At 32.2% G+C, this 24,113-nt stretch overlaps 2 protein-coding genes across 2 annotated transcripts; both read right to left on the bottom strand.

Annotated features, from left to right (window-relative positions):
- Window positions 1-2,426: 2,426 nt before the first annotated feature.
- LOC132755161 (uncharacterized) lies at window positions 2,427-5,362 on the bottom strand. Its single transcript, XM_060745967.1, has 2 exons — window positions 5,215-5,362; window positions 2,427-2,995 (listed from the first exon to the last, which is right to left on the bottom strand). The coding sequence occupies exon 2, from the start codon at window positions 2,982-2,984 to the stop codon at window positions 2,493-2,495; it is 492 nt and encodes a 163-aa protein (XP_060601950.1). The 5' UTR covers window positions 2,985-2,995; window positions 5,215-5,362; the 3' UTR covers window positions 2,427-2,492.
- Window positions 5,363-10,005: 4,643 nt separating this feature from the next.
- Window positions 10,006-19,233, bottom strand: LOC132755156 (uncharacterized). Its single transcript, XM_060745963.1, has 3 exons — window positions 19,038-19,233; window positions 14,083-14,650; window positions 10,006-10,956 (listed from the first exon to the last, which is right to left on the bottom strand). The coding sequence occupies exons 1-2, from the start codon at window positions 19,231-19,233 to the stop codon at window positions 14,097-14,099; spliced, it is 750 nt and encodes a 249-aa protein (XP_060601946.1). The 3' UTR covers window positions 10,006-10,956; window positions 14,083-14,096.
- Between the last annotated feature and the right edge of the window lie 4,880 nt (window positions 19,234-24,113).

Raw genomic sequence — 24,113 nt, 5'->3', positions numbered from 1 at the left:
ACACTCTAAAAAAAAAGACATCATGTTGAGCGTCCGTTGCCTGGTGATTGAAACAGCTGCCCTAAAATCAACGCCGTTGGGGATTCTAACTGGAAGAAAATGGAAACAAAGTGATCCGTCGGAAATATTTATCACAACAGAATTACATGAAAATTGCAGACTCGGTTTGATTGAGTCTGTACATGAACTCTTTCATTTGAGAAAAATAACAAGTTTACGACTGGTCACTGATTCAGATGCACACTCGTGTCCGAAATGATTTCCACACGGATAACCGAAGCCTACAGTCACATATAAAGCTACAATATCGATGACATGTTACATAAAGAAATAATTCCGGCAGTGTCGCACTGATCACAACATATATATTTTAAAGTATGTGTTAGATTTTAAACCTGTAAGAAAGAATGCAGATATTTAAGTTGTTAATGTATTCGCTACACAATCACATCAGTGTTTATAAACCACGAAATATGTTGCAATACTGTTAACAAAGAAAATGTAATTTCCAGCAACATTGCCTGGCACTCTTGCATTTGACCCTGTAATCGGTATATTCCGTAAACGTTACTATCTACTTGTTAATCGAATGCAAATATCTATAGTAAATATTAAAAATACCTCTTTGCGCAGTTGGTAAAGGGGTTTCACTTTAAAATATGATAAACAAGATCGACAAGGAAAGGCGGCATTCAATGAACGCAGCCCCCACCCGACCCAGCAACAAGCGCCAGCGGCAAGGAGCCCAGGAGGACCCCAAAGAAAAACAGGACTGGGCACAAGGCAGAGTACGGGCAGGCAAACCACTACATCAGAATACATAATAAGTAACTTATAAGGAAATAAAACAAAACAAATAAAGTTCTTTTTTCTTCTTTATTTTAATTTCAAAAATTTCATTTTCTGAAATCTATTGTAAAGATGTTTGTGTGTACTTTCTATGTAGTATCTTTATAGCGTGTTTGCGCTTAAGCATATACGATTGCATATTGTCACAAAGATAACCGTTGAGATATACAAACATATTATTGTTTATAAAACACCACTTAAAAGGTATTCTAAAACCAGGTTTTCTTAGTAAAACTATTTCAAATTAATTCTTGCAAGTAAATGACCTTTACGAAAGTTAATGAAGTGCTTGGACAAAATAATAATGGGTTTAACTCTTTCGTGTATCTTACAATAGTTTTGTTATTGTAATGTCCCTTACGTTTGTTAACATCATAATATTAAATCAATGGATTTTTTTTTAATCTCAAAAGATTTCTTAAAAGGGATTATTTTTTTGACCAGTTAATTGTTCATGGTCAGTCTCAATCAAACCGATGTTAAAACATTTTCAACTTTACCGTTTTGAGCTTTCTGTAGAGATTCCGTTTTTCTATATTTTACAGAGCCTTATATATCCTCTTACGAAACTCTTGGTGGCTGTTATATGCCCTTTCTAAACTCTTGGAGCATGCGAATGTGTGTGTATGCGAATCGTTCAATACGTACCACGTGTTTTTTTATGCAACAGAAGAAAATTGATTGCTTGAAATGGCATTTGCTCCACCAAAACACAAACACGTGTTGTGCACAGCAGTCTTGCGTACACATGATATCCATAATTATGCGCGCTATTTCATTAGTAAGCATTGTGATATTTTGTCTGCATTGAAATTACCCGACAAGTAACAGTTAAACACGGTTTATGCTACTTAACATAAAAATATTACATCAATTTGTGCGGTATATGGTGTTTTATGAGTGGTATTCATTTTGTAAAGCGGGAGCTATTTATAACGTGCCAGTGACGTTTGTTTTTAAAAATAGAAGATCGGGAAAAAACGAATCCACCGCTTTACTAATTTAAATACTGTATGGTGATAGTGAGCAGACAGTAGATTAGAGATACATGTATTGAGGGGTTTCCTTATTGTTTGTGTACTTGATCGTCGGCAAAATTCATTTTCCACATTAATTATACAGTGTATATGAATCGATTTATAAAAAACTAATATATCAAACCTTTAGAAAAGCTGAAGGCCGCTTTAAAACATGTATGGTGTCAAGAGTTATAGGAGTTTATTTGACCATTATTGAGATTGTCGCACATGAGTTGTACGGGGGTCAGATTTATTGTTCTTATTTCCAAACCTTTACCCGTTCATGTACATACCTTATCCCTATCCCGCTTAGCAATTTGAAATTCATTGTTTTATATTCATACGTATATCAGGATTAAGGGCTTTGTACGGGTTTTCCCAATGCGAGAAGTACACTGTCCGCACTATTTAGAAAAAAAAGTTGTTAATATATAGAAATACGAAAGCTGTATAAGGAACACGCTGGAAGGTCTTTTATGAGTACACATTTTTGCCAAGGTATAATAAGAAAAGGGAACAATCAGTTTCTTCTCTATTTTACAACAACAAAGGGATATCTATGTTTCCAATACTTTATTGATATATGTTCAACAAAGTTATACTAAAGTGTCCATCACTGACGGTTTACAACCCCTTCTTCTCACAAAGACCATCGGAACGGCAGTAGAATTTTGTGCTCAGACAGTCGCACTTATCGTGCATCATTTCGTTCTTCTTCCTCTTGGCACCAGGTATACACTCATCTCCAAGCACCCCACGTCTTCTACAGAACCCATCCACGCAGCAGTGCCGCCATGCACAGTCCTTGTTCACCTCGCATCGGGTCGGCTCACATTTTCCGATATCAAACTGGCCATTTGAATGGGGATTGCACGATAGATCTTTATCACAAGGGCAATAATCTATCATAACTCTACCCCTTTCCCCTCTGAATGGTTGCTGGCTGACAATGCATTTTGCGTTCATTTCTGACCAATGAACGCAGTGCTGGACATCCCCGGCCTTCAGACAGCACTCCTTCCTGCGACAGTCAGATTTCTTCTCGCAGCTTCGGTGCCCATTGACAGAACAAACGGCAAAAAGTACCAAAAGGCAAAGGATCGTTTTCCCAACCATCCTGTAGAGATCTGGAAAAAAAATTATGTCGATATCTTGAATAAGTGCACGATATATATTAACTAAAACAATCAGGGCTTTTGTTTATTAAAAAACAAACATTATAACAAAAAAAAAATATTTGTGTGTACGGAGTATTTCATTCATTTGGGTAAATTAGACATAGATCAACGGACTTTGGTGTTTGGTGTAACTGTTAGTTTAGCTAAAACTTTTAAAGTTTATTTTTTATTCCAATAGATTTAAGCCCATGATCGCTCTACAAGCATGGCAAAATATGGCAAACACAAAGACGTATAAATGTACATAATAATTCAAGCGTTAAAAATAATTCGTACAAATACAAATGATAATTTGTTGACATCAACTATGCATTATAATATGAATTTACAATGCGGATACAAAGGACAGACCCTGAAGATATTTTATTTTTTTTATTTTTAAGTCCAAGCTTTGTAATTATATTGTTTACGCAAGTCCCAGCTTTGTAATTATATTGTTTACGCAAGTTCCAGCTTTGTAATTATATTGTTTACGCGTCACCAAAAATATATTCTCAAGTTAGAAACAGCTTACGTTGCCACTCCTGGCGCAACGAAATCCATGACTAACTGAATCTTATATGTATTGGTATGTGTTTGTAAGTCTAACTTCTAATTAAAGTAAAAGAAAAGCAAATATCAAATTCATAGTGAGCAAATATAAAATCCTTACCAAGACCTGAGGGACAAAAATCTTTATACACGTTATAACATTTACGCATTACTTTAAAGATCCTGTAACACATTTTTCTATGGTTTTAAATATGATGCTCAAATTAAGATTCGTCAATATTGTACGTTCAAAAAGCATTATTTATAAAGATATTACCGAATTTAACATTTCACGTAAATAAAAGGAGGTAATTAGACATTTATTTTCTTTAAAGTTTTAGTCAAATTTAACAATAAGAAATGATGCATATATTTTAATGATTACATATTATATGCACAAACATTTGCTGTTCATATTTTACATGTTCTTCAATGTTTAAAAATTGTTTATTTGGATAATTATGAACATTTATATAATTTCACTTAGTGTGTATAACCACTTTGGTCACAACATTCAGGATCTTTATCAATACTTGTAAGATTTTTCTAAAGCAAATTTCAAGTTGCTGTGTTGTTTTTTATGTTTACAAATATCCAAAATTTCTTTGGATAACAATTCAGCAAGTTTAATCATGTTTAGGTGTTTCCAATATGTTTAACAAAGTATACATGCATATTGTCAATAAAATATTGTACAAGGAAGACTTCAGAATATAGTAATGATTTTGTCACTATGATAAGATTTATAAAAAAAATATTCATTTAAGATAATTTTGCAATTTTACAAGAATTTTATTTTTTAAATATAATTCCATCTTTTGATATCAACTTAATGCCGAATATTGAGAGTCAAATCTTACTAAATTAAATTAATTACGTTAATTTTTTAATTTATTTATCTTCTATTATAGAAACTGTTTTTGTAATTGCGCTGAAAGGAAAGTCTTATCGGAAAAAAAGAAAGAAAACAAAATAGAATCTATAACATCTGCTTACATTTCATATTTTTCAAAGCCAGATACCCCTGTCTTGACCTTGGAAGGCTTAAGATGATAAATACAATTATTGGAAATAAAATCATTTTATATCAATACACAATATACGAAGAGGCATACAAACGGGAATATTAAGATTATTTAAAACGTGTGTTTTGATGTCTAAAATTATAGCGATATTTGAAAGCGTTGCAAAGTCCACAGTAATGAATATACTTGGACATTCAAATGAACAAATTAAAACACAAATTGTCACCGTTATCATTATATTTCACTCGATGTTAACTTAAGATAAGTGTCTCACGTTATGTAATTAATATATTTTTGTTATTTTGAAATTAAAGTAAATTATTTCACATTAACATTTTGTACGCTTTGTTTTCTTTAAACGAACATGTATTATTGCAACAAACGTTGAAGTCTTGTCTCGCATTGTTATAAAAAAATTAATTCGGTATACTTGTTAAAATAACCACACACTTAAGTTAATTTTAAGATAGAAAGTCAAATATCCCCAGCTTCTTAATTCGAGAAGTTCCACTGCTTAAAATATCTTAAAAAATAATCGCCACTGAATAAACATTTGAGAAATTATTACAAGATTTTTACTTGAGTTCAATGAAAATAAGAAAAGTCACTTACATTTCAGGCTTCTTCTGCGCTCAAGGAATGCCTCTGCACAAATTGTCTATTACGCTGAGTTATGCTTATTTATATAACTCTTGTGGAAAAAAAACTAAACGATTCGCATGTGGCATGATATAACGGAGGGATTATTCCACATGTGTGACAGTATAATTTCATAACGCCATTAGTTAATCATTGCCCACATGTTACAATCTTAATGAGACATTTAGATTAACTTATATCATTTCTTATAATATCATATACCATATGTTAACTTAAATCCCTCAAATATCGAAATTCACAGGTAAGAAGATTGAATCATGACCTTGACATTTTGAAGCCTTTTGTTTTTATCACTTGAAAGTGGACTTGAACGGTCTCAAAAAAGTCACGTATGCGATGTCCAGCTGTTTGTTTTTCTTGTCCTCGAGAGATTTTCTTATTTCTAAATGTTTATACATTATACAATTTAATGTTCTCATCAGCACGTAAACTAACAATTAAACATATTTGAAGGACAAACTTCGAAATCAACAGAACGTTTCAAAGGATACCAACCAATATTCGGACAAATTTCTTTTCAGACTTTTTGTAAACTAGTGCCATCCCTCCGAAATTTAGAAGATTTTACATTTTGCCAGCTAATCCCGGGATAAAAACCATATTTTACAGTTGCAAGATCGAAAATGAACACAACAGGTTCATTAATATATGGTGAACGGTATTGTAAAGTGACGTAAATATTAGTTTGAACCGGAAATTAGCTTCGAAAAAAATATTTGTCAAGTTCCGAATAACATCTATATGGCCGACGATCCGATCTCCTCGGCTATCATGCTTCACAATAGACCTGTGACGTAATAAGCGACATATTGGAACTACTAGACCCACATGATTCCGCCATTTTGTTTGTTTTTGTTACGACGTTGGTTTAAAATTAAAATGCACCATTTATTTATTGTTTTACATCAATGTGACTCGAGACAATTGAAAAAAATAATAGAAGAAGTTATCACGAAGAGAAATAATCTAACTACTCAGAGATATGTCATTTGTTACACTCCCGCGAATGAACACTGGGGCGAATTGGTTTGGTGTGAATTCGTGTCCTAAGCAAGACAGCTCTTATCCGAATTATACGGGAAGAGCCGTGTTATACGATTGCTGGAAAGAGATAAAACATCGCAAGAGGTGAAAACTAAATGGTCTGACTCAGTTAAATGTTAAGGATCAACATGGTCGTCATCTTCTTGCACATGGATAAACAAGTCATCCGACAACACCAGAAAGGCAGCGAATGCACATTATTATGATAAGAGGTCGGGAACGGCGTATGCAGTTCTGGACAATTAAACCAATCTATGTTATTCAGTTGATTCTATAAGTACTTACAGAAATATTGATGTAATTAATTTATCTTTAACTTCCTGAAACTATATTACAGATGGGCTGCACATTTCAAAAACATTACGTGAAATATCAACATATTCTCGAAATCGACTAAACAATTTTTTTTAAATAGTCAAACGTTGGTACACAATCCCATGTAACTAAAATTCTCCAAATGTTTGGACGTTATAGAATTTATATCTCAAATTGATAAAGCCATTACCAATTAGTTAAGTCACGTTCGTGAACATGGATTAGCAACATGTGCACATAATCTGTTTAAACGCAAACCCTGTCACATTATTTCTGCTTCATATATTAAAGTTGTCTTAATGGCATTTTTTATCCAAAATAGAACTATTTTACGAGATATAATGGTTAATACGATAGCTTTGATATGATTATTTGGAGCCATAAGGATAGATAGTTTTTGCGCACTCGGAATTTCACATTCACATTCGTTTCGAAAAACACACGTAAGCATGTTTTCATTACATCATTAGGGGCAGCTGTTGTAGAAGTTAACGAAAACAGTCAAATAAATGATAATGATAATTGTATTAATGAAATGTTCAAAGGAACTTCACAGAAATGCTTAACATATGTTTGTATATTACTAATATTTGAGCAAAACACATAAAATATATACTGTTACCATAAAAGGCAATATAGAGATATCAAGAAAGATCAGTAAGATGTAATTATGCGTAAGATTAAAGTAAAACAGGTACTTATCAAGATGGGAATTTCTGTATGGTTGCTTTATGCTTTTATCCAAATCTGGTTGAAGTTTTCCGTCCGTTCCTCTCGATCCATTACTCAAAACTGCTATATTAAATTGCGATGTTAGACGCGATCCTGAGTTATGGAACTTTGTTACATAAAATAGGCTTTTTGGAGGGAAATTAATGTATAAAGATATATCTTAACAGTTGGTTAATTTGATAATTATAACATTTAGCATGAATGTAAATAATAAACGGATTACCATAATCATCAAATATTATTAAAAACCTTGAAATACTTTATCAAAATATGACTCTTTGTTATTTAAAAGAAATTGGAATTATTGTATAGATATTGGCGCATTACTGACGACCTTCACAGTAATATTTCTTAATATGAGCCGCGCCATGACAAAACCAACATAATACATTTGCGACCAGCATGGATATAGACCAGCCTGCGCACCCGCGCAGTCTGATTAGGATCCATGCTGTTCGCTATCAGTTTCTGTACTTGTTATGGGCTTTATTAGCGAACAGCATGGATCCTAATCAGATTGCGCGGATGCGCAGGCTGGTCTGGATCCATGCTGGTCGCAAACGCATTATGTTGGTTTTGACGCTTCTCATATATTGACTCTAATATTCCTTAATAAATTATTGTGTATTTGGTAAGACATGATTCACATTACATAACATCTAAGAATTGCCATTTGCGATTTAGAGTTATCCGTTTTCGAGAATGAGTTCTATTCGGGTTTATTTCTAGATCAGAGACGAATACATTTTTACTTCTTTCAAAAAGGCAAAATTTGAGTTGTATATTATTGTAATATTGGTTTTAGAGCAGGTTAGATGTTCGACACCAGACGAAAATACCGCTTAATGTTAATAATTTGTCAAACAGGGAGCAAAATGGAAACAAATTAGTATTTTGACTTACAAAACACAAAATCACTGTACCAAAAAGTAGCAGAAGAAAAAGAAGTTTCAGATAGTTAGCCAATGGCTATCTTTTTAAATCTACAATAATTCGCAAATGAAAAGCTTTTAAGAAGTAAAAATAAAAACATTTTTAGTGCCTACTCAGCGTTCAAATATAAATCGACTTTGTACGAGGGTTGTCCAAAAAGTTCGCGTAAAAAAATTATTTTGAAAAATATAACGCACTTTTTATAATTATTATTCATTTAGGAAATATTTATATTTACGATTTTAAAATCTAGCCAAGTGGTATCATATATGGATAGTAGGTCATTTCTTTAAAAAACTTAGTATAATGATTTTTATTTAAGTATTCAACAATTATGTTAAATTTCATTAGATGCAGTTACATTTTTACTCACTTTCGCCTTCTTTGTGCAATTCATTCGTAGACATTTCAATGTTTATGTTAATAAGATCTTGACCGACAATAGCATGCTTGATACAACAAATAAAACAATACTTCTTAATACGATAGATGTTATTAATTACATATTGTACTTAAATATCACTTACACTGCTTTGATCAAGACCTCGTTTTTATTTAAAAAAAAACTATTAAAAAACATGAAGAGTTTCGGTCGGGTTATGAAATTGCTTTGATTGGCTGGGATCAAAGCACTGAAAGGGCCTAAAAGGATACACTCCGTATGGGAAAGCATCACGCCCCTTGCGTTCCTGTGGTTTAGATGATGTCATTGTCGATGCTATGGGAAATATTTATTTATACATTGTGGTACCCTACTTCTTATGTAAATTTAATTTCTTCAAGAATTGTGAAGGTAGGAAAAAAAGATAATGCTCGATACCTGTTTATAGCAAGAATCGAGTAATAAACTGTTTGAATAAAAATCGGTTCCTAGTTGTCGCTCTTTGATGACGTCATTTTGCGATAAAGTGGACACTCCAAAGTCGAAGATTTCTTTACATATGTAAGCAGACATTTAGAGCGATCTTTATCCTTGCTCTTGTTACAATGTAATTTCGCAGATATATTTCATTACCAAACAATTGCATTATCGAATAAATACATTAACAAATGGTCAACTAAAATGTGTGTACTATTTGATAGGTTTACCTATATTCCAATGTTGTCATTCGTCGTTTTGATTCTAAATACTAAAACAGGTCATATATTGCTTTATCACATAGTTTAAATAAACGCGTTAGCAATTTAGTATTACAAAATATTAGAAACGTGTTTCGAAAACAAAAATGCGACATTATTTTCTAGATAATTAATTTGATATTTGGACGACTATATGGATTCACTTTATTTCACTAAATATAAATACAAAGGCTTAGAGCCAAGGGCCATTTAACCAAAATGTGTCCAAAACTGAAACTTACACCCGAGCAAGCAAGTCTATAGTCTCTCCTTTTCAAAAATCTAAATCTTACATTTTTTTTTGTAATCCAAACGCTTCAGAATCCAAGATGGCGTCCTATATGGCCCCCGATTGTAATCAAATTCAAGCTTGCAGCAAATGCCGTCTGTATAAAATAATCCCCATTTTCAGGTACGTAAATCTTCCGAGGTTATTATTGCTGATTCAAAAGGAGGTAAAATAATGTAAGAATTCAAGCAACAAAAACAACAAAAAAAGCAAACAACAAGTCGCCTTCCTTTCATAAATCTACGTAACTCTGTTAAGATATCGTAGCTAATTTGGTATTGCGGGAAAATTGATAATTCTAAATCTCTGTATATTTTTTGTTTCAAATTTATTGACAAATTCCGGACCCATAAAAATTCAACAAGAAAATGCATACAATACATACAATGTAGGCGATCACACGTTTGTGGATATATATGTGCATTTTAAACACACCTGGATTCAGTGCAATTACAAGAAACAAATTTCTTAGAAGCATTGACAAAAAATAATTTAACAAAGAATTAAACTTAACATCACGGGCGACTTTTTAATGCATATAAACATTTTATCTTTCTTTAACCTGAAATGAAATACTGGCACAAGAAAAAAAACTATGATATGTATATATATAAACGATAAAAAAATGAGTTTTGATCAATGCTGATGCCATGTTGTAACACATTTAATTGATTTTTGATAGCTAAAATATTTAAGTACGGATCGTTAATAAGTTATATTTTTTGATTTACAGTCGGATAATTGCAACAAAATATATTTTATAAGTAATATTGATTAATAAAAAAAAACAACGCTATAAAACCTGCACACAGTGCAGTGTTATTACATATTCGCTTCTGTAAAAGAATGGTAAAAACATGTTATTTTTCACATATCAATGTTTTTATCGGAACTAAAACATCAAAAAATATCAGAAGCGATCTTATTATAGATAAAACAAATTGTTTCTATTTTTAGAACAATTATTGTAAAGATGTTACTATTTTTAGAACAATTATTCAACACTCATTTTCATTGGTCAATGTGTGTGCAACCTACTGTAACGAAACAAAGGCTATATTTAGTATACTTTTTGGACATACACATGTGCTTACAATATGATATATTTATAATAATTTCTGTCGTTGATTTTCTCAAATTTTGCTATTTGTGGCTCCCTCTTTCTTTTGTTTTCATATGCTGACATATAAATAAATAGCATGTCACTTTTTTACAATCCATACCGTGACCTCTAAGAAGTCACCTCAATACCGCAGTGTAGTCTGAAAAGGAATAAAAGCATTACTGTTACAACAACTTGAAAATCAACAACAACAACAACAGATTAACAGCATCCCGTATAGAAAGTATCATTAGTTCTTCTAGATGATTTCTATTTAACGAAACATCAATATTTGATACGAAAATTTGAATAACGTGTATAATGAACAAAATGATCAATTAATATTTGAGCCGCGTCACGACAAAACCAACATAATGGGTTTGCCACCGGCATGGATCCAGACCAGCCTGCGCATCCGCGCAGCCTAATCAGGATGCATGCTCTTTGCTATCAGTTTCTCTTCTTGTAATTGAGTTGGTAGGCGAACAGCATGGATCCTGATCAGACTTCGCGGATGCGCAGGCTGGTCTGGATTCATGCTGGTCGCAAACGCACTATGTTGGTTTTGTCATGACACGGCTCATTTAATTTATCTAAAAAGAAACAACATTATAAAAGAATGAAAAAAAAATTGTTGAACGTATTAAATATTGCAATTTTGATATTCAACATAGAATTTACACGTCTTGGTCATTTCCATTAAACAAAAGTCTGTTAACGATTTGTCGATTAATTGTAACGAGGCAATAAATCAGTTTCATAACCATCATATTAAAATCGAAAATGAGTGTGTAGACAAATATTATGTACTACAAATTGTAACTATTAACGTTATACTAATGTACGTATATAGGCCTTCGGCAAAATGCCTCTTGAGGTACATTTATTGTACCTTACTAACACTTACATTGTTGACAATATAAGGGCTATTAGTACAGCTGTCAAAAAAATAGATGCACCTGTTAAATAATGGGTATGTCAAGAGAAAAAGAATTGTCAAATATTTAATTAGTCAACGTTAATTAAGATCAGACAGTATGGTAACCGTAAAGAATAGACAGTATGTTAACCGTTTACTGTCATCAAAAATCAAAATATTCCGCATATGTTTTTATTATTGCTATATTTAGATTGTTTGTATGGTAATTTCAATGCATTCGAGACAGAAATGAGTCGGCGCAATGCAGCAAATGGCTGTTTATGCAATACTCTTAACGTATAAATCAATTAAACTGTTAATGACCTGTCCTGTTTTTGTGTGAAATGTAATCTATGTGGTCATTTGTGTACATTTCTGAACACTCGATTGACACATATACTAGTAAAATGGTGAGGTGTCATCATAAATAATCATATTTTCCAATGACCGTGTTGTATTGGCTTAAACCAGCCATTCGCAGCAGAACAGCGAGTCACTTAATCCATGTTTTGATTATTTTTTGTCCGAGGTAATTACTGATTGTTTAGAGATATTTCCCTTTTGACTAATGACCTAACCGATGTTTTAGCTTTATGATGGAACCCTTAAATGAAGCAAGTGTTTAAATTAAATCATTCAAAAATAACTTTAATTCTATATTCTTTTTTTTCAAAAACAACTATAACTACTATACATATTAACTTAGGCATTGTTTAAGTCTTATTTATCAACTCCCACTGTCCCAAATCGAGGTATATATCTAAGGCCCTTATTCTCAGATATAATCAAACTTGAGGATAATAACACTATCCACGAACAAAAATGTAACGACAATCAACTTTAAACTAATGCGCTTTTCTTTTCGATCTAAAAATCGATTAGGTGAATAATATTTACTGAATATACTGTATATTTACAAAGAACCACAGACTCGCAAGATTGGCTTTCGTTGTAAATGTTGACTGTATTTTATATGTTATTTATTCAACATAATAAAGCTTCTGACAGTAATGGACGAGATAGGTAAATTGTTGACTTGCATTATTTATACGCCTTAACTAACATCAACATTGCATATTAATCACTTTTTTGCATTGTATAGTTTTTTTCGTCAGATAAAATACGATTTCCGGATGCTTTCAAAATTTACTACTGTGACTGAGGTATTTGCTTCTATTTACGTCGACGTAAAGAAACCGAAAAACGACAGTATTTCCTAAATGTGTGTGTATCGTGACGGTGGTGACATGTGATGGACGTATTTTTGACAGAATCGTATAAAATATAACATTTATATTAAGAGAAAAACAATAAATACACTCAGACTAAACGTCAACAAATGACGCGCTATGAATAAATTTTACAGCAAGCGTAACGCTTCGTTGGTACAGGTCAACCCTAAGACGTTTTTCACGTACGTTATAATAGTTTGCAGTTTTTCTTTTTTTTTGCGCTAAAAGTACTTGTTTAACGTTAACGTCAAACTATCTTAAAACAAACGTGAAGCTTCGATGATACAGGTCAACTCTAAAATATTTAACGTTGGGTATACTAACTCGCGGTTATATCTATTTTTTTTGCGCTTATGACCTTGTCAAAATATCATTCTTGGTACCATTCACTCGGACAAAAAAATTGCATTAATATTGTCTTTAAATATTTTATATTATCTATTATATATTTTCTATTATATTTTAATATTTATTATAAGTAATTATTATATATTGATATTATCAATAATTATTTTATAGTAGCAATCAATAGTTATTCCATCGCTTCAATATTGTATTTATTATTAGCCTATACCTTAAACAATAAGGCATTTTGCCCTATTACCTGTCAAAGTAGTAAATCAATACATGCATACTTAATTATTATCAATGCAATGTCTTGTATTGAACTGTCCGGTCCTGAGTGCACATCAGATAATGTCGTTTATTTCCCATGTGATAGCATTCTAGATGGGTTTTTTATATTAGAAGTTTAATATTTGATTAGAAAATTTGAATAACGTGTATAACGAACAAATTGATAAATTGTTATTAAACTTGTTTAAAAAAATCATATCTCATGAACAGATTAAATCTAACATAGCCTGCTATTTACCATGTCATATGACGTTAAATAGTAAAAACTCGGCTTTGGTCGTGAACACTCGGCTTTAGTCGTGAAAACTCGGCTTTGGTCGCGACTTTCCGTCTCCAATGAAAGAGACTTAGACGTCCGTATGACCAGAAAGAGATAAATTCATACAACGTCAGTTGCCAAAATTTTGCTTCTTGAATTATAAAAAAAGATACGATATTTGTCGGATTCTTACGAGCTTATAGGATCTACATATATTAATGAAATACCTTTAAAACGCACCTAGTTTTTGTCGTTTACTTAAGGAAAGGCAAACAGCACATTCCACCTTCTCTACGACAGCCGAAGTCGAATTCAGATTTTCTACAATGTTGGTTAAGGAATGGGTATAAGCCTTCTCCACGTCGTCTTCTTGGGCGTTCATGTGGTTCTGGGACACCAGCTTGACGCTTCTTTCTTGTAAACATCATCATGCCTAGCATACCTCCAAATGGGTCATTAGGATTGTTTCCAAATAATCCTGCAAAGTTGTTTTGTTGTGCTGCTGGTGGCTGCGCGGATGGGCCTCCTGCAGGATCATATGCTGCTGGTGAGTAAGCTGGCTGGGCAGGTGTATAGGCTGGAGCTCCACCGGCAGGTGGTGGGGCAACACCGCCACTCGGCTGACTGGAACCTGGAAGACGAGTGTGAGTAGAAGCAACCGCTCTCGGATCTGGTCTAGCGCCAGTGCGCGTTCTTGTTCCACGTGCTGCACCTGGACGGCGTCTGTTGTTATTTCTGCGTCTTGGCGGGGGTGGGGGAATAGTGTTTATACAGTAGCCGCCATCTCTGAAGCAGTTCTGTTCAATTTCTGAAATACAGTTATTTAACGGGTTTATGCGATGCTAAATAATAATAATGCTACAATTATCATTTTATATACAGCTCGAATAAAGTATACATATATATATAAAGAAATAAGTAAATTTCCCATTTGGAACTGCAAAAAGAACGCGTGAGATTGATTGTGAAAAATACAAAACGGAACAACGCAAAAAAAATTCTGTTCCAAATTCAGTGCTATTAATAATTTACTATGCATAATATATGCGTAAGACAAGAATGACCCTTTTGCCTTCTAAATTATCTTTAAAGGTAAAATCAAAAGAATGTTAATCACAAAAATGCGTTTATTTTCATTCGTCGAAAGCATTTTATTTTTATTTTGTGGCTGTTTTATATATTACTTTTCTATTACGATTTTCATATTCACAATCTAATCGATTATATTTTAAGATGGGTAAGTTTTGGTCATTAAGTATTTTGTATGGAATGCACACAACTTCAAGTTTATTTTCAGCTACATTTATGACAAATTATTTTACATTTTATGTTGCCTTTTCCGCGTAATTTAACATTCTGTATAACTTATGTACATGTATATATATCCAATATTCAAACGTTAAAAATATCAGTTTGCTTTTTTTCTTCTGGGAAAAAACTGTTTGGCACGTTTCGGTGCATTACGATAAAAGTTTACAAGTATAACAATAAAATGTATATGAAGTATATTTTGCTTTATGTTTCGTCTAATTAATTTGCGCAATATTAAAAATACATTCAAAGCTTTTGAATCATTAAAGACTTATTTAGAAAACAGAATAAGTATTCTTCGCCCGATAATTCTAGAAATGTTTGATACCTATTGCACATCATCAATTATTAAGTATATATATACTTTTCAAAACCTGTACATATCAAGCATACATTATCCCTATTTATATTTTTAGAAAAACTGTAGAAGTATTACCTCTCATATTTTGAATAAAAGAAAACGAGTTTTGAATTCCAACAGCACAGACACACAGAAGGAATGTCCATTCTATGGCTTTAAAACCCATTTTTTATATTCCTTATCCGAAATTGTACAAAAATGCTATCCGGACAGATCTTTTTTATACGTCTGTCCACCGTAACTGACAATAGATAATTGTGACTCTACGACACAACTGGTCAGACTTTATGTAAAATCCAAGGCTGTCAATCCTCCCTTTGGTCCAGTTAACATAACATATACATACATATATGAATAATATACAATCACTCTGACCTCATCTACAGATATAAAACGATATTTTGGTAACTGATCACATATCGGGCCACGACAATGTTTTTTAATATGACACCAGTACTAGTTTGTTTCAGGTAGCGGTTATAAAAATAGTGGGGACTGATATAAGTTACAAGAACTTGTTTTGCATCCGAGCTTAATTATGTTTAATCCAACTGATATATGTACATATCACGCGAAGTCGTTGTCCATTTTGTCACCGGTATAAAGCAAGGCGGGTCCGCACATCCGTGCAATCTGAATAGGCTCTTTGCTGATGGCTTACTACAATAAACTTTAAATTTTCCGTCTTGCTACCCCCAAAGCGACGGAAAGGTCCAAAAATGGAAACTGGATTAGTCAATTTTTAAAGAACTTTAGCAAATCAAATGTTGAGAATTTTGCTTAATAGAGTTGTTGATACTGTATTGAAACACGCGTGTATAATGTCACTATAATATTGCTCACTAAGTACCATCTCCCGGTCAAATTATAGCGGTCAGTCTTTGTTGTAAAACATCTTAATGCTTTGTAAATCTTTATGGGCTATTCATTCTTCTAGAATGTCGTTAAATACATACTTTATTTCATAATTTTGTAGCAGTCTGAGACATTTGTTTATAGGTTGTTGCATTTTGCAAGCAGATTAACTATTTCTGAAGTCGCAAATTTTCGGTCGTTTTCGTCAGTTGTCAGATACGAACTTCTGCTTCTGAATAATCGGCGACTGAAAAATGTTTGTCGTCATTAATTTATCGCTTTTCTTTACTTGTCTTATTCATTTGACTGAGCTTAGTGCCTATTTTGCCGCTTTTTTTTATAATTCTTTATCATTTGACTGAACTACGTCATTAAATTTATCGATAGTCTTTTCTGGTCCTATTCATGTGACTGAGCTACGTCATTGATTTGTTGCTTTTCTTGATAACTCTTTATCATTGGACTGAACTACGACAATAATTTATTGCTTTACTTTACTGGTTATATTCGTTTGGCTGAGCTACGTTATTGAGTTGTCGGTTTGCTTTGAAATTCTTTATTTGACAGTGGCACCTTATCTCTAGATTGTCATCATTTCTCTACACTATTTTGTTAATTTGGTCCTGGCTAGAGACCTAGCTTTGATACGACTTATATCATATTTCTTTATTATAGCTCTTTTATTTGATAGACGCATGCTATCTATAGACTTATAAAGTATGCACTTTATTTTGCTACATTTAAAACTATTATTTAACAATAACGAAAAAGAAAACAGATCAGTTTTTGTAGAATAAAATCCAGGTACTCGTTTTATATTTAGTCGTATAGATCTGGTCATTTAACTGTTAAAACCAAAGACTGTAATGTCAAATTGACTTTTAAGATAAAGCTAATAATTCAAACAAAAACTAAAAACCGTTATTTTTTTAAGACATGCTGCTGTTTAAAACTGAACAAATAAGAGTACTTGTTATAAACATAAAATGAAAAGATCACCCTTAACGTCATTTTACAAACGACGTCAAAAGACGTTAACGTTGTCATTGACGTGAGATATTAAAAAGTGAATTTCCTTTTAAATGTTAAAGATAAATACAAAAAGGGAACAATAAGCAAAATTGAAAAGATTATTTATGTATTTCAAAAGCTATAGAATTGAATTTCTTTAAGAATACAATAGTTTAAGTTAAAAAAGTAAGTGACGTTAAGCGTTAATTTCTCATGCCGGTGATCCATTCTTATATAAACAGGTATGGTGTTTAATATTTCATTTTATATTATTACTTCAGGACCAAATGGTTAGAACGGTGTATTACTGGCGATAAGCTGTTGAGTTCGTAGCCCGAAATCCGTGTACATTTTTGTCCAGTCATTACCTTAACATTTATTTATGATTAAAGTTCTTAAATTATTTGAAATTAATCGCATTTTGACTAATTCTATGATTAAGAAGGCATACATCTTTCACAATTTTGTAGTCATTTATTACAAGACACGCGCTTTTATGATTCGCCTTTCTTTTGAAATCATTTAAATAATGCATACATGTATTTCTACATACATTGAATTGCTTGTTTTAAGATGTTTTTACCTCGCATTGATTGTACCCATGCCATAGAACTTTTTATCCCAAAAGCACAAATACACAGAAGTGCTGTCCATTCCGCAAGTTTAAGTTCCATTTTGCCAACTCCAAAATAGATGTTTATCTCTATCCGGCTAGGCTTAAAATGAATTTTAGGTTTTTTTTATGAAAGTAAATAATGGTTCCGTGACAAATTATGACGTGAGGTTGCGCGCAAAGTGTCACGTGAGATTTTTTTCTATCTTATGATGTGAGTGAAAATATTTAAATTAATTTAAATTTTGCATTTATATAACTCTGTGCGAACACATAAATGTTATATGTTATACAATTTTTCAAAATATGGCAACGAAGCCAATATTAAATGTCAGTTCTTGAAATATTTATACTACAGATAAAAATATGATTTTCAAATATGATATCGTCATGTCTTAATGTTCGAATGATAATCATAAATAAATGAGTGTGATTTATTAAAATAACGGTCAGTTTTTGTGAAAAAAATATCATGTATTTTGAAGATTTCCGATCTTTGATATCTTGGTTTAAAACACAGATATTCAGTCCCTATATTTTATAAAAAAAGAAACCCATATAAATTTTACTTTTTTACCAGATAAATTCTTTGAAAATTGTTCAACTTGATTAGAAATGTAGGCAAATGTTATAATTTTGTTTTATGGCTGATCTCCGAAGCGAGTACGGCAAATTGACATAAAGGACTGTACGATTTTTAAAAGAAAACATATTAAATGAGATTTGATAATTTCTATAACCGGGGAAGAAATTCGATGTTTTGCGTGTACGAGTTTTTTAAATTTTTTTGTTCGAAATATTATACGAGCTGTGCAATGTGCGAAACGATACACACAGTTACTGGCGGTGAGATGGTACATATCTCATGGAAGATTACAACAAGGTATTTGTTATTTATATTGTCATATGTTTCTTAAGTAACATTCCAGTGGTCACTTTAAATAAACTCCATATGACACTATTCTATAACGATATACCGTATTCTATAACGATTATAAATTTTAAATGTAGTATAGTTTTTTCTTATTTGTGTTAATATCATACCTCTCATAGCTGTAAGGAAAGACATAGAACTCTGTATTCCAAAGGCAACTAAACAGAACAGCCCCATCCATCTCGGCCAAATTAATTCCATATCTAACCTCAGTTTAAAACCTATACGTCTGTACTCACTAAGAAGGTCCGAAGCTATGGCTTGAGTTTCCTTTAGACATGGTCGTCTTATAAAATTAATATACATGTCGTTTTTGTGTTCGTCGGATGGTGTAACCCTAATGTTATACTGTCAGTTTTTATTACAGCAGTAAGTGGACAGTTTAATCATGTATACTAGCTGACACGGCCAAGAAAAGATATATACATGATATTAATACACTATACATGTCGTACGTACAGCAATTAATATAATTATATATGTACCTATATATACATACTGCATGCTTCATGTATAATTGATGATTGCAGTGCTTCCTGGGTGGTGCAGTACTGCACGTATTAATCACGTTAACTAAAAAGGTATCAGTTGTTTTGAAAGGCCTACTCTTTTGCTTGAAAAGGCGGGAGAACCCTTAAAAATATAAACAACGGCTATATAATCACCGTACTTAGAATTGGACATTTTACCCAAATTGAGTCTGTCCGCTAAACTCAATATTTCGGATGAGTCGAAATATAGTCGTAACAATTGAACTGGGACGTTCAGTCTAATGGTCATTTTTATCTCTTCTCTCAACACTGAATCAGAAATCGCGTGGAATAAGAAGTCGGTTTCTTGCGGGAAATTAGTTTTTTTGTTTTGTTTTTTTTCTTCATTTTACGCCTTTTATTTTCATTTTCATTTTACGCTAAGCTAATAGAAATAATAATTATGTAATTGTTATCCAAGCCGTGCCAAGAGTTTTATTTTTTTGATTACTTAGAAATACCATATGCAATTTGACCAGTTAATGGGTACCTTTTGTAAAGAAACTTGTTGTTTTTCAGCTACAGGTTGGTTTTATTTTTGAAAATTAGCATTTCTCCTAATATATTTGACTAAGGTCATTAAATGAATGGCATTCCCATGATAAAAATGAAATTTATCCTCCACCGTGATGCACCTTTGATTTTTAAAACATACCACATCTAACATGCGACTTCCTTCTTACATTTAACATATTTTTAATGAGTTTCGATCGCGACTCTGTTAAAAATCGTGTTAAAAATCGTTCTCTTTCGTCCAATTACATTATTTTGAAACTGGACAATTTGCAAATTATATTTACTTATATTCTTATAGATATTCTAACATTATAGAATAAAAACATCTATGTAAAACCCATTGTAATGCTTAAGGAGTGGGAACATTTTGGAGAAAAAACGTTATCCAGTATTCAGGATTAAACCTGGCTGTAAAACTTTCAATGATTTTAAATTTATATCAAATACTAATGTCAGTATTTGGTGCGCTACATCATGCTTTTGATATTTTTACGATTTCTTAGAATAAAAACATATTTTATTTTCGAGTCGATTGAGAGCATTTTGCAGGTGCGCGAAAACGTATTATCCTATACCATTGATTTTATACGCTGATATAAATAGCAAATGTCGGGCGGGAATACTGCAGGATGACAGAAATCACGAGGACAGAAATATCAACATCTTCATCAATACAGGCTAATTATCAAGAACTGTTTTAAGATAATTATGTGCTGACGAGATATCAGTATCACCATGGAAATAAGATTATCGTAAGAAAACACTTGTCTTTACCTACATGTACATGTACTGCAATCAGGACATGCGACGACCTTGTAACAACTTGGGAAAACATCGGCGTCTATGTATGTATGTACGTACGTACATATGAAATAGATATTGTTTAAACTAAAGCATCATATACGAGACAATTTGTTTCTGAATTTTCAAGAATGTTTTCATACTTGAGACATTATTATTCAATGCTGGATCTATTTTTAGATGTTAAGATTATTACTTTCATAACATGCTATTTACACGGTCGAAAACCGCTAAATTTGTTTTTTGCATATTTCACTCTGAATAAGTTTCTGTCCTGCCATTTGTTGAAAACAATATATTTAAAATAAATCAGAAAAATATGAGCCTTCAACTATGTTTATTGCTAAATAATCATTGCAAAATGAAAACAGTACCATAGTGAATGGTCTTCAAATGTTCAGATGTTTATAAGGTAAAGTTTTAATATAGTCTCTTTGTCCATGTCATAATGAGTTAGATGCTTGAAACGATATTGGCTGAAAAATGTACAAATATAAATTGGCTTAGATTAAAAGTGATGAAAGATTTGCTAAGCCCTGGGTATAATTGTGTCTCCGTTACAATTGCACGTCCAGAGATTTAACACGGGCTTTGTGAGAGGAACCAATAAGGCTCAACACCAGTCCTCTTACGGTTGATTTTAGTAGAAAAATTTTGAGATCGAAAGAGGAAAAAGTTTATTTGTCCACTAACATCAACATATTCAGACTTTACATCAAAATTTTCACAGGTTTTACATCAACATTTTCAGATTTTACATCAACATTTTCAGATTTTACACTAAAATTTTCAGATTTGTATCAACATTTTCAGATTTTACATTAACATTTTCAGATTTGACATCGCCATCCTTTAATCGTCGGCTTTTCTGAATTTCAAATAAAATGTGGCTGATGAAGGTAATTTTATTCATAGTCGTTAATAATGGCCTCGGAGTCTGACAACCTGTAATACCGTAGTGGGTCATCCATTTATCAACATGTAAATAACCTGACACTCGGGACGTTTGTGTAGATTAATAAGTACGTGTATAAGTTAAAACAATTTCAGAAAATAACAATAGAAATTCTCTTCAAAAGAAAGTTTCGTTTAGTTGTATATGTTATTTTTACCATATGGCTGTAAGGTGTTAGTGTGTGAGGGGGGATGTTGAAGGTTAAACATCGTGTTTGTATGCTTTAGAAAATTTGACCTTTGTTTAGATGAAACATTAGTTGTCTTTGTCTTTAAAAATCAATCTTTATTTTTTCCTTGCATATTTCATTACCGTGATTTTCATTAAATTTTAGTTTTTTTTTATAAAGAATCTAAAGTGTAGTTAGTTAAAAGGATTTCTTCTATTTGTAGACCGTTTGATTAAAAAAACCGTTTAATTATATGATGTTTATAAGGCATAGTCATGCGGCTTCCGTAACTTTAAATAAAAAAATACATGTTTCCAAAAAGTTTTTTTTAATGTTCGACATGAAAATGAACACATTTTAATTTTAAACATGGTATTTTAACTCAATTATATTAGTTTAGTTTATACACATTTAGTTTAGTTCGATAATGTTGGCAGCTATAAGCCTATTGAAACACTATCGAATCCGTTTCTGGAACCAACCAGTACTAACCAATGAATGTAAAAATTCTTACTCAAGGAAACAACGGCTTGACCCACGCGGTCAGCAATCCTAAGAACACTCGCCACTCATTTATGTTCGTACGCGTATACTCAAACAAACCGTCTCGTGTCCATGAAGACATTGAATACTTTATGTCCAAAATATACTGTACTGTGTAATGTATCCATTTCAAAGGCTAATGAAGATTTCGTTACCAAAGGCGCAAAACAACATTATGATAAAATGAGTTCTTCACGATCATTACAACAAGAAGAACAGCCACAAAAGACAAGCTGTACAAATGATTATTACTTATTCCGACATGAAAAAGTGGACAAACATTTTCAGGAAGACAGTAAGACAATCTTTATTTATAGTCAGTTATAGTTAACAGTACAAGACATAATCATAATGGAAAAGTATTACTAAAGAATTTGGACATGAGAATGACTTATTCCCTGCGGTCTGGAGACCGCAGGGTATTGGTCAAGTTTAACTTTTGAGGCATGGAGGAGCACGTGACCTGTTTTCGGTACATGGAGGAGCATGTGATCTGTTAACCGTACATGATTGGTTAATTGACCTTTTCGAAAACCTAGCTAAATAACGTTTGCCGGTACGTTACGGATTTGCCTGTAGGGAATTAGTCCGAATTACACCTAATTAAGAACAAAAAACTATTGCGTGATATTTCTAATATTCTATAATTATTTTACCGTTTAAGGTGGAAAAACTTGAATGATGTGTTTGAAAATAATCAATGTTTCTTTAATATCTATCTCAAATTTTACAAACAATAAATTGTTTACACTGAAAATCTACAAAATTAAAATATTCGTAGTGGCATCTGCCATAATAAATAGATATTTTCTGCCTAAACTTGTGTGTTTACTTTATTTATTTTTAGCTCGGAATAATTCATAAAATGGTAGGCCTATTTAATCATTTTCTTAAAAAGAAATAATTGTTTTATGTTCGACCTTCTCCGGTCTTCAACGGTCACCAGTTTCCAAAGACCTTCTTCTATATTGATCGTTTATTCAATTGTCAACTTTATTCCTGATACAAACGTTTATTTATCCCCCCACCCCCAAATAATGTTGAAAATAGTTAAATGAAATATCTTTTTATCATTAAAATGTTCACCGCAGGAAACCATTTTACTTCTTACTCTACTTTATGTGGGTTATACAAACGTGCATGCACAGGCGCTAGTCACATAATCAAATATTTTACATAATCGGTCTATATATGTATATAAAGATATAAGGCCCCCAACGAAACAAAAACATCATGCAGAACAAACAAGAACACTACTGAAAGAAACGACCAGATCACGGTTATCTCTTTCTGGTCGCCATCTGAAAGGATCAATCCAAGCGTTAAAGCTTTTTATTTCATTAAAATTCTTCAAATAGCAAAGAAATGAGTAAAAGTTTCAGAAAATGCCAATATTTTCAATCCATGTCGTTTTCGACGTCCAATCTATTCATGTATACAAACACGATTTCTAGTCGATTTCTACGAAATAAATAGAAAACATCTAAAATTTCCTCATAAAATTCATAAACAAACTCTTTTTCTATCTATCTGCGAAGTCTAAATTGAACTAGAGCCCTCTTTGTACTCAAATATTTAAAAAATATTGGTTGTAGAAGCGGAGGTCAAGTAAAGTGCGCCATTTGTAATTTGAAGTGACAGATAAATGAAGCAAAGAAATAGTATTATACGA

Source organism: Ruditapes philippinarum, unplaced genomic scaffold (genome assembly GCF_026571515.1).
Source record: "Ruditapes philippinarum isolate M1 unplaced genomic scaffold, ASM2657151v2 ctg2780_1_1_1_1, whole genome shotgun sequence".
Lineage (NCBI taxonomy): Eukaryota > Metazoa > Mollusca > Bivalvia > Venerida > Veneridae > Ruditapes > Ruditapes philippinarum.
The sequence above is the reverse complement of the archived record's forward strand: the minus strand, read 5'-3'. Positions and strand labels throughout refer to the sequence as shown.

Excerpts from the sequence above, each read along its gene's own strand:
- LOC132755161 (XM_060745967.1), bottom strand. The coding sequence starts at position 2,984 with ATGGTTGGGAAAACGATCCTTTGCCTTTTGGTACTTTTTGCCGTTTGT.
- LOC132755156 (XM_060745963.1), bottom strand. The coding sequence starts at position 19,233 with ATGTATATTAATTTTATAAGACGACCATGTCTAAAGGAAACTCAAGCC. Across the intron at positions 14,651-19,037 it reads TTTCCTTACAGCTATGAGAG|AAATTGAACAGAACTGCTTC; the intron begins GTATGATATTAA and ends ACTGTATTTCAG.